This window comes from Octopus sinensis, linkage group LG3 (assembly GCF_006345805.1).
Source record: "Octopus sinensis linkage group LG3, ASM634580v1, whole genome shotgun sequence".
NCBI lineage: Eukaryota > Metazoa > Mollusca > Cephalopoda > Octopoda > Octopodidae > Octopus > Octopus sinensis.
The window spans coordinates 114,263,802-114,279,044 of NC_042999.1; the positions used below are offsets into that span (position 1 = coordinate 114,263,802).

Genomic DNA, 15,243 nt, shown 5'->3' on the forward strand with positions numbered 1-15,243 from the left:
AATGCTAAAGGATTAAATATCTGTCGTAGAACCATTACTGATTCAGGAATGACCAATAAGATCATACACATGGAATTTCCAAGAGCTCAAGTCCAAGCTGAACTGGTTCTCAAAATTGGAGTGGCAGTAGGGGACCCAACTTAAAAGAGAGGTTTCGTATCAACTGTCTAAAATAAGAATTTCTCATAAAACTGGATGTTAATCTGGACCTAAATATGACTAAGTGTTAATGGGTGTATATGTACATAATAACAGGAGGATCACAAATGAACATAAGATGAAATCAAATACATATTGACACAGCAACATAGATACCAACAATGTAATCTGCACATATTAATGTACCAACACATATACATTACCAGAGGAAAAAGATAGGCTGGTGACAACTGGAATGTTTTTGATTAATACTGATCACGAGATATACAACAATGACAACAATAAAGCAACAAATGCACAACCACTTGAATTTGAGACTGTTGTGATGATAGTTGTTTAGCTCTTTAGCGCTTAAATCGGCCATACCCGGCCCAAATATTCTACTCATTTTATGCTGAAACTGGCCAGATCGGGCATCTCACACCTACCCTAGAATGTCATTCTATATATATATATATATATACATAAAAATCACATCATCAAAATCTTGAAGCTATGAAATAATGCAGAATAAATTCAACACAATGTGAATAAATAAGCACTACATTTGACAGAATAATCTGAACACTAAAGAGTCAACTGTAGATGAGTTCTGTATAATCAAAGGCAATCTAATCATGTCAAAACTGTCCTTTTTAGCCCATGTGCAAGGAACCCATAACCACATTACTCAATGTGTCTTTTTTACTAAAATGGAGTGATTTGAAGAAGATTTTGCTGCTCTTTCTATTGGGTCAAGTGACATACAGAGGCTCTCTCCTTGGCATGTGTGATAGCTAAAGCAAGCAATGAGTTATGTTAGTTTATTATGAAGATAGGAAACCTAATAATTGGGACAGAGACCTTCAGTTCTCTGATGAAAAGTTGAGCACAGAACATATCAACAGAAAAAGACAGCACATATATCAACACACAGCAACATATACATGTACTGACACACTCACATGAATGAATATAATCGACATAAACACCATTTGTACCAAACTGAAAGCTTATGTCATCAACACAACAGTAAAGCTATTAAATTGGTACTTACCTTACTCAGTTTCAGCTTTGTGCGAGCTTCTGTTGACATCTTCTCACAGAATCCACTAGACAGGTTCTCACGTTTGTAAGATGATAGTTTCATACAGTTTCGAACATCAACAAAGTCTCGTAATCGTTGAAAGTTCTCAGAAGGATCTTCAACTGGGTTAATATAATAAGGTTAACATATTAACACTAGCAATAAAAATCGATATATAAATTACAAATTTATGGATAAAATTTTTAGATTTTAAACATATAATGTATCAACATTTCATATGGAAAGAGAGAGAGAGAGTTATGGGCCTACAATTTACATACAAGCAACCCGAAGCACTGGAGATTTCTTATTCTTAACCAACCAAGATCACCCCTGATCAATTAGATCTATGATCACAGGCATTTCAACCATGACCATCACATCATTCTTTTAAATTGGTCCTCTTGTTCCTCTTTTAAAATGCGAGGTGGATAATACGGAGAAATTGTGACTGCTATTTGAAGCGGATTGAGCAGCCACATAAAACTTCCTTATGCATACACAACTCTACTGAGAGCTGAGTGTAAACTTCAATTAGCAGATAAGATGGAAAGTAGATTAAAGTGAAATGGACACATTAAATTTATGCTTTTGAAAGCAAAGCATTTCATTTCTTATGCCATTAGATATGAACTTAATTCTATTGTCCCATGTGGTTTCTAAACACTTTAACTTACCAGTTGATACAGATTATAATATAATAGATGTGACATTCTTGATGTTACCAACACATTTGAAATTCTTCATGACAACTTTGTACTCTTCTAGACTCCCAATAATCCATTTGCTCAAAGACTAGACTAACAACATCTTTGACAAGTTGTTATTCTACAGCTTAGATTATATAGCTGACCTGATGATAATGACATATGCTGTAAACTAAAAACTTAGCTGAAGTCACAATGTACTTTCAATCATTAATCAAAAGGCATGAATGATGGTGTAGTTACAGCCACATGGATTCACAATCCAATGATACTGGTTTCAAATCCAATGCATGACAAGTGGTCTTCTACTTATAGGATTGGATCAACTCAAGAGTTGTAGCTGAAATTTGGTAAATGGTAAAATGTACAGAAATCTTGTGGATGTGCATATATTACCATCATCATCTTCATCACCCTCATTTTATGTCCACTTTCTATAATGGCATGGGTTAGACAAGTTGCCATACTTGGAATCAGAACATATTTGGAAGTACAGCCTCTATAAACAAGTTGAAAGACTGTATCTCACTCTTGGTGTCTATGGCTCACTTTACAGAGAGTATTATATGCATGTATGAACACACATATCAACAGAAGCTAGCAGAATCAGTATGTAAAAACTCCCATAAAACCCAATGTGGTAGTAGTTCTGTCCTGATTATGTGTATTTAACCCCTGTAGACTTTGCTCTTCATCTGTATGAGCTTACTAAAATAAGTACCTAAGTACCAGGATTGACATATATCATTATTATTGTTTAACATCCACCTTCCATGCTGGCATGAGTTGGACAGTTTGACAGGAGCTGACCAGACAGGAGCTTGCACCAGACTTCTGTGTCCATTTTGGCAGTGCCTTTAAAGCTGGATGCCTTTCCTAACACCAACCACCCAGCAGAGTGGACAAAATAATCAATTAAAAACCGCTTTAAGGCAGTGTCCCACTATGGCCACAATCCAATGATTAAAATCAGTAAAAGAAGAGAATTACAAATTCCTATTTCTTCTACTTGCCAAAATACAGTCTCTGCATTTAGTAAAAAACCAAACTAATACGTTGTAATAAAAAGCTTCAAAATTGGTGGAAACAATAAAGCACTGGACTTAATGTCATGCAGTTGTTAGCTCCAGGCTAACTCAGACTGAGCAGATGATGATCAAAACCATTCCAGCTGTGACCAGCCATCCTGTCTTTCTAGAAATATGTTGAATTATCTTGCTCAGTGTTTAAATTTCCCATTTTACAACAGAAAGATATCATCATGATTTGAGGAATATTTTGCTGCTGTTATTAGTAAGTAGCAGACTGAATTTCATATATATGGGAAGGCATTTCCTACAAGCACGAGCAACTCAGTAGAAATACACTTGTTTTGCTCGACAAGGGTTTGTATCTCTAATGTCTTCTCTATGTACTTGATTCTTTGTGTGTGTGTGCGCACGCACATGAGGGAGAGAGAAGAGTAGCCACGCCTTTGACTTTCGCATGTCTCATTTCCTCCAAAACTAGGGAGACTGGTGTGGTTGACACTCAGCCTGAACACCTGAGGGTAAAATGTGGACAAGGAAGGGGAGCTAAAGGACCACTAACTAATAATTGCAACATAGTTACTGAACTAAAAAGGCATCCAGGGACCAGATGGTGGCAGTGGTAGCATTAAAATGGATAGCATGATAGGCCTATCTACCAACCACATGGCATACAAGAAAACAAAAAAATCATGATAGGATGGAGCAAATTAGCTTCATGCTTGCAGTAAAGAAATATGATTGTTCCAATGTCATTGGTGAAAAATATTAGCAAATGGACTTTTTAACAAAGCTGAGACTAAGATCTCATCATTGAATGTGTCAAACCAACACATACAGTTTAGTGTTCCAGTGTCCTAACAACACTGCTCCACCCCTGACCAACACACACAAAATAACAGGCTGGTCAGTGGCCTGCTGGCTTGTTTCCTTTTAAATATATTTTTAAACACACATCAAGAAATTAATAGTTGCATATCGAAGGTGTTGTCGGTTTAATGTGGGATAGTATTTCAGGTAGCCAACCTCTATGCCATCAGTCACATCAAGCAGAAGCTGATCAACAATGACAAAACATTCCCACAATAAGAATACTAATCCAATACACTACTAAATAGGCTGCTTTATGTGACAGGTGTCACAGCAGACTGGGGTTACTGAACAACAGAACAAAGCTTAGAGAAGAAAACAGAATAAAGAAGTTGGACATGTATCAAATGTTAAAGATAATGACTGGGGGGATCAGGTATGCTATCTGCAGAGGAAACAAATAGTTAAGTCTGTGGTAGCATAGTTAATGTATCTCTCGTTTCAATCAACAGACTGTGGCCATGCTGAGGCATTGGCTTCAAGGGTTTAGTAAAATAAAATTGACCCCAATACTTGTGGTGGGTGTGGGAGGGGGGGAGAGGAAAGCAGACAACTGGCTTTCATCAAGTGCTGTCTTCACTCCCAGTATGCAGCACTTTGGGCAAGTGTCTTCTACTACAGCCTTGGGCTGAAGAAAGCCTTGCGAGTCAATTTGATAGATGGAAACTGAAAGAAGCCTGACATTATATATAAATAAATATAAGGCAAGTCAATAACAAATGACAAATTCAAACACAAAAACAACAACAACAATCCAAGGTATGTTCACAATGAATATTATTAATTTGATGCTAGCAGAAAAATGCATTAAAGGGAAATTAAATATCCGTTGTTTTGGACATAAATCCTTGTTGGATATGCAGAAAGTTCAGAGAAAAGGAGAGAAGAACAAAGAATTAAGGATAAAGTATGCCTAATTACACACACATACACATTAATAAGCAAAACACATACCCAAGGTATGTGTTTTGCTTATTTACCAGATTGGTGTGGCATAGCACTTTGGGGATGACTCCCTCATAACATTGGAGATCATCCCCCAAGTGCTATTCAACAGTAAACTGGCAAAGAAACAAAACACATACATTGAGTATATTCAATTGATAATGTTTACAACACTAGTGCTGCTTTTAATTCATTATTGAATTTAATCTCACATATGCATTGTCATGGCACACCGAGAAAAAATTCTTACACTCATCATCGGTTAATGTCTGCTTTCCATGCTAGCATGGGTTGGATGGTTTAACATGGAGCTGTCCAAACTCCAACAGTTTGTTGTGGCATGGTTTCTACAGCTGCATACCCTTCTTCATGCCAACCACTGAGCAGGGTGTGGTGTGTGCCGTTTTATGTGCCACTGAGTCATAGACTTATGATTTGATTCAATCCCAGTTTGATTCAGGTACGCAGTGTTGATAAGCCAGAAAAATGGTGAAATATTAGGAGCCATCACTCCTGAATTTGATCAAACGTGAGTTGTCTACCTTATCTATGACTTTCAGGTCTTTTGACACCCAGTGTTATGAGTGAGTCATCCTCCAAGCATTATGTCACGGTGAACTGGTGAACAAATAAAACATACGTTGACTGCGCACAGCTGATAACATTTATAACAGCAGCAGAGCTTTTAATTTGTTAATCATCATTGTCATTTAATTTGTTAATCATCATTGTCATTTAGTGCCTGCTTTCCATGCTAGCATGGGTTGGACAGTGTGACTGAGGACTAGCAAGCCAGGAGGCTGCACCAGGCTCCAGTCTGATCTGGCAAGGTTTCAACAGTTGGATGCCCTTCATAATGCCAGCCATTCTTGAGAGTGTAGTGGGTGCTTTGTACGTGCCACTGGTATGGGGTCCAGCCAGGCGGTATTGGCATTGGCCATGACTACAATTTCACTTGACTCAACAGGTCTTCTCAAGCACAGCATATTGCCTGACGACTGAAGGGTACTTTTAAACAGTCTGGTTATGCAACACTGGCATCAGCCACGGTTACGATCTCACTTGGATGGCTGGGTCTTCTCAAGCACAGCGTATCTCCAAAGGTCTCAGTCACTTGTCATTGCCTCTGTGAGGCCCAACGTTCAAAGGTCGTGCTTCACCACCTCATCCCAGGTCTTCCTTCCACTGTTAGGATGTAACACTTCTTCACACTGCTGTCCTCATCCATTGCAACACATGACCATACCAGTGCAGTTGTCTCTCTTGCACACCACATCTCATGCTTCTTATGTCCAACCTTTCTCTCAATGTGCTTGCACTCCGTCGTGTATGCACACTGACATTACACATCCAGCAGAGCATACTGGCTTCATTTCTTTCAAGCCTACGCGTGTCCTCAGCAGTCACGGCCCATGTTTCACTGCCATGTAGCATGGCTGTTCACACACATGCGTCATACGGTCTCCCTTTCACTCTGAGCAAGAGACCCTTTGTTACCAGCAGAGGTAGGAGCTCTCTGAACTTTGCCCAGGCTATTCATATTCTAGCAGCTATCTCTCAGAAAATCCACCCCCACTGGGGACTTGGTCACCTAGGTAACGGAAGCTATCAACTACTTCTAGTTTTTCCCTCTGGCACGTGATGCAATCTGTTTTCTGTACATCTTTGGTGTTTATTGCCCCCGTGCATCTGCCACACACAAAACCATCTTCCCAGTTAACCTTTCTTTGATATTGCTGTACTTCTTATGTGTCCATAGCTTACACCAGGTACATCTTATGGAATTTCTATCTACGACTTTACTACAGATCGAGCAGGGCCATCTACCTGAAGGAATTTGTGATTTATCTGCCTTCCTACTTATTAAGACTGGTTTTTGCTAGACTGACTCTAAGGCCATACAATTCTAGACCTTGCTTCCACACCTGAAACTTCTTCTCAACTTCTGGTAGTGACTCAGTTATTAGAGCCAAGTCATCAGCATAGAGGAGCTCCCAGGGGCAACCTGTCTTGAATTCCCCTATTATTGCCTGGAGGACTACAATGAATAAGAGGGGGCTGAGGACTGGTCCTCGGTGAACCCCTACTTCTACCTGGAATACATATGTATATATAACTAGCCTAAGTACCTCAGAAGTTTAAAGAATGTTAAAGGAAATAAATATATTTATTCTGATAAAAAATATATTTTCAGAAAAACTTTATCAGATGACATGAGTATAAACAAAGTTATTAAAACAAATCTTGAAATGAATCACAGTTTAATTTTGTAGAACTTCTAAATATACAATGTTTTCAGTGTGCCCTTTAATTGGGATATAAATAAAGAGTTTTGGGACTTCCAACTTGCAAACATCCTATATATAATTGCCCATGAGAAAAGCAAGGAGAAGCAAGGTTAAGTCCAACAACCTTGAGATTTGTTTATTGACATAGCAAAACTGGGAACTGGAGCCATTTAAATTCAAAGAGAAAGTCAGATGGGATTAACAGGATCCATGGATTGAAGACATCCTCACCCTTATATTTCCCAGTGATAATTGCTGCCCCTAGGACATGGGGTTGCATCACTTTTACCACCAGACTGGTGCCATTGCACAGGCGAGGTGGATCCTGATTCCTAGCAGCATGATTGGGGCCTCCTTTTTAAGTGTTAAGTTGTGTGGTGGCATCCAAGATGGCTGCAGAGAGTTCAGGAACTCAGTTGGAAAATCTACAGCTTGGTCCTGATCAATGGCAGTGTGAATGGATTTGAAAGATTCTTCCTGTCCTGGCAACAGCTGCAAGAGATCCCAATTGATTTTGTCAACAGCATCATTACGTAGAGCTAAGACGACTTGCTCACATAGCCATTGAATGTTGCTAAAGTTTTGTGCAATGTTTGGAAATATGCATTTGGAGATCATTGACAGTTGGTACCATCTCACCACAGGGTAGCTTGTGTTGCTGCATTTGGTGGACATAAGGTAGTTGCCCATTCTCTATGTTCAAAAGCTAGCATGAAAACAGCCCAGCAGCTAGATCACCAAATAACTGGGCTTTCATGTTAACTGTCAGATGCAGTTTGGTCACTTGCCCCACACAGATAAAATAGCTTGAGACAGGCTTTTAGTCCATCTGCCTTTGTACCTTTTGGGACTACAGGAAAGGTTTGTCTGAAATCTCCAGCCAAAACTACAGTGACACCACCCATGAAAATGTCCTTTCCTCTCAAATCTCTTAGGCTATGGTCAATAGCTTCAAGTGCTCCATAGTGAGACATGGTGCAGTCATCCCAGACAATCAAGCACGTTTGCTGCAGGACCTTGGCCTTTGCTGATGTCTTGGAGTCTATGTCCTAACTAAATTCAAGGGAAACACAAAAGTAGAATGAGCTGTTTGACCACTTGTCAAAAGAGTTGCTGCAATTTCAGAAGATGCTTACTGCCAATGCAATGCACCCATCTAGACAGACTTTTGCCAACAGAAGATTGATCAAAAACGTTTTGCCACTGCCCGCAGGAGCATCTAAAAAGATCAGGCTACTCTTTTGCTTTGAGTCATTCGAATGAAGCAATTGTAAGCTGTCCGGTGTCCAGTCAAAAGCCTTGGCTCATTCTCTGTCACATACACATTGAGATTGTTGATGTTATAGGATGGCTCCCTTAGAATTTCCTGGTCTGTTCTGTGCTGTTCTCTTATTGGATCTGTCAAGCCATACTCCTGAAAAGGTTTTCCTCCAAGCTGAAGGACCTTGTATTCAAGGAGTAGAGCATCATTCTTGATGTTTTCAGTGAACTGTATTTCGAGACTTTGATTTTGTTTCTGCAATCTGTGAACAATGTCTTCACAGAAGGATTCCTGGTGCTGCTTCTTCCGCAGCTGGTGAGGGCTAGCGATGTTGCAAACTTGAAGCATAATGGCGAAGAGATTTAACAACTGAAATGCAGAAAATGAAACAACTGCCTCAGCTAGAGTTGCATTCCAGTGACTATCAACTTTGAGGAAGTCACAGAAATGGCAAGTGCCTGTCTGTAAGAGTCGGACATGGCCATTAAAAGTCTTCAGATCTAGGAAACTCTTTGGACCATGAACTGTGTGCTAAAGGAGCCTCAAGAAATAACACTCAAAGTTGTTGGGATGCACAGTGTAGACCCTTCCCAGTGCTGAATCTCTTGATTCCTGAATGCCTTTCAATAGTCTGACCAATGGCACATCTTTTCCATTGTTTAGTGGTTTGTTGCCATGTGTAATATTGAGGGATCTCTTGGTACAAGAGTGGAAGCTAATGGATCTGTGCTACAAAGCTCAAAAAAAGCAATCAATATTGTTGAACCTGGAGTTTCAAGTTGCTGCTGGGAGACATTGTGGATTGTCAGGATTAAAATAGACTCACTGGCCATTCTCTAGATGTACAACTAGATGGATAACAGTTGGATGCCAGTCATGCAGCAGAAAGTTAAACTATCTCCAAGCTGCTTCATTGCTGCTAATGTAGTGTCCCATCTGGTAGCATGTTACCTCATCATTCTTGTTTACCTCATGAAGGCCAAAAACAGCCATGTCTGACCCCTTGTTTACATACTTGCACACTACTTCATGGATTTCACAGTTACAAAACTTAACATTGATGTGTGCTTTGAAGATCTTTGACAGAAGGGGACAATATGGCACAATCCACCGATTGTCAACTTCAATTTCTTGGATTGCACTTGCGTTGATAGTGTCTTTATGCCCGCCGTGGCCTGGCTTACGATGCTTGTATCTTGGGTATCCATCATGACCAGTCTCTGACTCGGCAATGAATTGCTTAGGAAAGCCTTTACTGCACTTTCCATCAACCATGCAAGGAGAGTTCCTGTTGAGAGGTCTGCATGGACCATAAACCATCTGAGTCTTGATGACTCCAAAGAATTTGGGATCTTTTTGTTGTGTCAGGAAGCTTGGCACTAATGATGGAATCAGTTTGATTTGGATGAATTTTGTCTTTAAGCCAGATTAGCTTGTGGGCATGCAGCAGGCCTTGTTTCTGCCATTCAATTGTGTACATGTGGCAAATAGTTTTACCAAAGATGCGATGTTTGGTAACAAGTGCTAGCATCTTCAAAATGCTTTTGCCGATACACACGTGCCAAAAGGTTGTACTTATGGTGAGAACATTATCCTGGTAGAAGCAGGGCCTTGATTTCATCCCACTGATGGATGCAAGTGAAGACCAGAAAGAGATCAGGTTGCCCATGTGTCCTGACATATGTCATTGCATCCTGCATTCTCTCGAGCATATACTGAGGGCCTCCTGTAAATGTAGATGGCAGAATGACCAACTATCCCATGTTGCTGACATCACAATCAGCTGCAATGGCATCATGTAGGTGAACATATGACTGTGCTTGTGGCCTTTTCTGGTTTTGTCAAATGGAGAGAAGGTGCTTGCTCTCAACTTTTACATTGCACATCAACCAGGAATTGATGGAAGAGGTCATGGCACTGCAGAAGCTGGCTTGAATGGGCAGGGCGGATCATCAACATGTAAGCATAGAAGTCATTGGCTGAGACCTGGTTAGTGGGTAGTTTTGTGGCTAGATTGACTTGTGAAATGTTAAAATGACATCCATCTTGCCCTTGCCAGAAGATTTGTGGGTACTGCAGAGCATTGTATGACCAATAAGTTTCTGATATGCAGGTCAGCATGGAATCTTGGTGGTGAATGATGATGTTTCGGTGATCATGTTGTTCACTGACCGGGAGAATGGCCACTTTTTTTGTAGCTGGTGCATTGAAACAACATTCATGCTCATCTACTGGTCTCTCATCTGACCTGATTACTATGTGAAAGTCACTATTTGGGTGTAGCTGTTCCATTGCTGTCTTAAAGCTGCTTACCAGATCATTGTGGGTGTGGAGCATTTCTTGCAAAGATATCACAATGCTCCTGTCAAGAGTTTGAAACTTTTTACATCGTCTGTCACATTGCCACTGTGAATCTCCCATGAAGTAAATCTGAAGGAACTTGGCAGGCTCATTAAGCTGGGGCATGAGAGAGCCCATGAAGTGATAAACTTGTCCTTGCACTTTAAAAGTAGGCATAAATCCTGGCTCCACAACTTCCTTACTTGCTCCAAATGAGGTCAATTAGAAGGCCAAGTTGTTTTGTCAGATGTTGTCTAGAAATCCTCTTGAAATGAGCATATTATCTTCAAATAGATCTTTGAGAGATTGTGGAGGAGATTGAAGCAAAGGCAGCCTCACTTTGCCATTGGTACAGCACACACTAGAAGACTCAGCTGGAAATATTGTTGCACCACAGAGGTCCCAAATCAATACTACTGAATCAATGTTGTAGCTTTTTGAAAGATCATAAGAGAAAGCAACATGTGGTTGAGAAAAACTGGAAGATTGTGGTGGTCTACAGCCAGCTGCATGTATGGCCCTGTCTTGGGCAAGCCTCTCAGCATGATGATCTTGCTGAGCAGTTGCCATCCTTGCTTGGTTTTGTGCTAGCCTCTCAGCTCGATGCCCTGAGGATTCCATTTGCTGAGCAGTTGCCATCCTTGTTTAGTTTTGCAACACCCTCTGACTTTGTTCTTCCTCAGACTCACTAAGGCATGCAGCTGCCTTGTGCTTTGCACCAGAGGTCTTCTGTGACAGCCCAGCATTTTTCTTGGGTGGCATTCTGTAATGAAATGGAAAATATGACGTTACAACTACTATTGGATGTACCGACCTTACTAAACCTTATTTAATTGTGCTACAGCTCCTCTCGTGTACATAAGTCGAGTTGTTCCAAGAATACCTGAAATCTACACTAATAAAATTCCTGGCCCTATGTATGTTTGTGTGTGCATGTATGCATATGTCTCCCTCTTCTGACGAAACCATGTACAACCTTCAGACCTTTATAGAGGGTGAGTAATAGGAGGGTTAAGGGAGATGCACAAGAGAGAGGGAGGTTGGAAGGGTAGAGGAGAGGTTTCTCAACTCCTCTCCCCATTTACTCGGTGGGATAATTGAGAAGGGTATAGGAGCCACCCCACCTGCTGGCTAGTATGTAATGCTAGTTATCAGCATACATTATTTTTTAATCTCTACCCAAGTATAATTACTCACATCTGATTCAAAATAGAAATATCCAGTGTTATTAAGTTGAGTTGCTCCAAGAATACCAAAAACAGGTAATGTAAGTTATCAGCATATAATATTTTTCAATCCATATCCAAGTATAAATACTCACATCAGATTTAAATGTGAAATATCAAGTGTTAATATGGCGAGTTGTTCCAAAAATATCTGAAATATGTATTGGAAGTTTATGAAGATATAATATTTTCTAATCCTTATCCAAGTAGAAATAGTCACATCAGATTTAAATATGAAATATCGAGTGTACTCTAGCTAATTTTATTAGGTCCATTCACGAACAATTACTTGAATAACTCATGTCATGGGAATATTGAACTTTAAAATTTATAAAGTGTATTGTATAAATTGAAAGATCCTATATTGCTTAAAGGACTGAATGAGTGAATGACTTATATTAATGTAATAAGAGTTTTCACTGGGCGTGCATCCGTGTGAAGACCTTTTGTTATTTAGAGACCTTACTCGAATAATGAAAAAAACTTTCATGCCAAATTTGGTACAGACTGATCCAGCGGTTTGGTTGTGCATAGAGGAAACACATACACACAGTGAATTTAGAGACCTTACTGTTTCTTTTTCTTTTGAAAATTACAAAGTTGTGTGTAACATTGAATTTTAAGTTTTACGTTATAGTAATTCCAGTTCTTTGTGGAGGCCCCGTGCTATTGCAGGGTTGTAGGGGCTCAGCGCCGGCTCTGCTGTAAACGAATTTAGGGTTTAGGGTTAGTATTTAGTGAGTGTGGTGTTATTGTAAATATTTACCAAATTTTTATTCAGTCACAATTATGTTTATCAACAAGCAACCTTTGTGTGAAAGTGTTTCTGTGAATGAGCGCATGACAGGACCGTACAGAGAAATTTTGTTTCAGAAAAGTACTTCTTACATACCTTGTCAATTCATTGGATTAATCCCAACAAAATACTACAAGTTTAGTCACTGGCTCACAACCTATGTTTGTGCTCTTCATTCCAAAGTAATAAAAAACTTTAACATACTTTCAAAATGGGACTTTATCCTTGTGTATTCGTGTGTGCAGGGGGAGGGATTAGTGTGCAAGAAAAACATTTACGGAAATGTACTCCTAAAAACTCTATGATAATAAAGAGTGTATCAAATGAAATTAAAATCCTGATTCAGTGACCGATCGATCAAGTTAGTAACGTTTTTGGTAACGACATCTCTCTTCTAATTAAATATTGAAAAAGAGATAATGCCACCCTCTCTTTAGGAAGAGAAATTAATTTTGGCAGTAAGGACTAAACCACTTGTTTCATTATCACAATTAAAAAGCTTTTATCTTTACTTTTGAAAAAATAAGGTGGAGTTGTAGATGTATGAGGGAAAATTATTTAATATCATGTTTGCTTCTATCAGAATCATCTACCTTTAAAGTAAAAAAGCAAAACCGACATGTATGACAAGCATGTAAAACATATTTCTGCTTACTCTCTCTGTTCATTCACATAAGCTGTAGAAATTATTGTGCACGCATACACAGAAATTCTTCAGACATTTAGCTGTTATTTTTAGTATTTCATTCTCAGGTTTAGACTAGCAAGGGGTGTGTGGATCAATTTTGGAGTTCTTCACAGAAAATTTGAAATTAAAAATTCTTTTTTTCCCCATGTTCTTAACCTTTGTATTTTTCCATGTAGATTGAAAAAAAATTTGAAAAAGGTTAAAAATTTGGGGGAGGGGGGATTTAAAAATTTGAAAACTTTTTTTTTTGCATATTTGGAATCTCTGCCATCAAAAACAGGAATCTGCTGAAAAAAAAGAATGGAATAGTCGTGGTGGGACATTACAGCCCCCTATATGGACAAGGGCCAAAATCTGATCCTAGAGCCTTCCCCGAGTAATGAAAAACCTTCATGCCAAATTTGGTACAGATTGATCCAGTGGTTTGGCTGTGCATAGAGGACACACGTACAGTGAATTTTTATATATATATGTATATATATATAAGGAGTAGCTGGGTGGTAAGAAGCTTGCTTCCCAATCACATGGTTCCAGGTTCAGTCCCATTGCGTGGCAACTCGGGTATCTTCTACTATAACCTTAAGCTGACCAAAGCCCTGTGAATGGATCTGGTAGACGGAAACTGAAAGAAGCCCATCATATATATATATATATGTATGTATATATATATATATATATATATATATATATATATATATATATATATATATATGTGTGTGTGTGTGTGTGTATGTGTATATGTGTCTGTCCTCCCTCCTTCGCTTGACAACCGATATTGGTGTGTTTATGTCTCCGTAACTTAGCAGTTTGGCAAAAGGAGCCAACTGATTCAGGCTCACAAAGTCCAGGGATTGATTTGTTTGACTAAAGGTAGTCCTCCAGGATGGCCACAGTCAAATGAGTGAAACAAGTAAAAGAATATATATATATACACACGATGTACCCCTGCATATTTGTGGTTAGGCATTCGCAGTCCTGGTTATTCGCAGAATCGTAAATATCATCTGTGATTTTTTATGGCACCTTTTGTTGCAATATATACTCTTTCACACTTTTTAAGGCTAAACTATTGATAATAATAAATTGTATTTGCTGGTTTACTGGACGCCTCTTCGCAGCTGAAGGTCCCTCTGATTAGAATGTGTCAAGTTGCTTGATTTTTTAAAAATACAAGTACACTGTATCTTGTACCTCTTATTCCTGCTTTCAATCAAAGCTTGCTAATCAGTATATTGACTACCAGCGCATTTATTAAAAATCATGGCTACATTTGATCATACACAATGTTTATTTCAACAGGATAATTTTTAAGGTCATGAGCCAATATAGCTGCGTTGAAATTAGGTTACTTGCTGGTCTGTCTCTCTCTTTTGTAGGTTTTCTTTTTTTTTTTGAAAAACTGTGTTCAGTAGCTATCTCCAGTATTTTGTTGAGTGTTGTGTTTTTCATGGTGTGTTATTAAAACTCTAAGGTGCTGCCCAAATGCCCTACACCTTCTAAGGCTTCTGTTAGTGAACCTAAGCTCCAGAAAAAAGTTATGAAGCTTCATGAGATGGCACAAGTTCCGGAAAGGTAAAAGTTATGCTGCAGTAAGTCACTATTAAGTTGTCAACAAAAGCACAATACACTACATAAAGAAGAACGAGGTGGCAATCAGGACATATATCAGTAAGTTTCTGTGTATGTACCAAAAAGATAATGATAATGAGAAATAAGCATTTCATCAGGATAGAATCTACCTTGGCATTGTGGATCAGTGACTGCAAGAAGAAAAACATCCCCTTGAGCAGAAACATCATCCGCAAGAATACCTCCAAAATGCTTGCATGGAATTCAAGGTATTGCTTGTTATGCATAATGCTGGTAGTT

At 39.1% G+C, this 15,243-nt stretch overlaps 2 protein-coding genes across 4 annotated transcripts in view; both read right to left on the minus strand.

The window, feature by feature from the left end:
• Window positions 1–15,243, minus strand: part of LOC115209863 (histone acetyltransferase type B catalytic subunit) — a 186,084-nt gene that overhangs the window by 106,700 nt on the left and 64,141 nt on the right. For all 3 annotated transcript variants that reach the window (XM_029778440.2, XM_029778439.2, XM_036501237.1), the window contains exon 9: window positions 1,196–1,347. In XM_029778440.2, the coding sequence (XP_029634300.1) occupies window positions 1,196–1,347 (152 nt within the window). The remainder of the gene's footprint in view (window positions 1–1,195; window positions 1,348–15,243) is intronic.
• On the minus strand, window positions 7,009–11,422 carry LOC118762544. Its single transcript, XM_036501238.1, has 2 exons — window positions 10,329–11,422; window positions 7,009–9,837 (listed from the first exon to the last, which is right to left on the minus strand). Exons 1-2 carry the CDS (start codon window positions 10,839–10,841, stop codon window positions 9,592–9,594), a joined length of 759 nt encoding a protein of 252 aa, XP_036357131.1. The 5' UTR covers window positions 10,842–11,422; the 3' UTR covers window positions 7,009–9,591.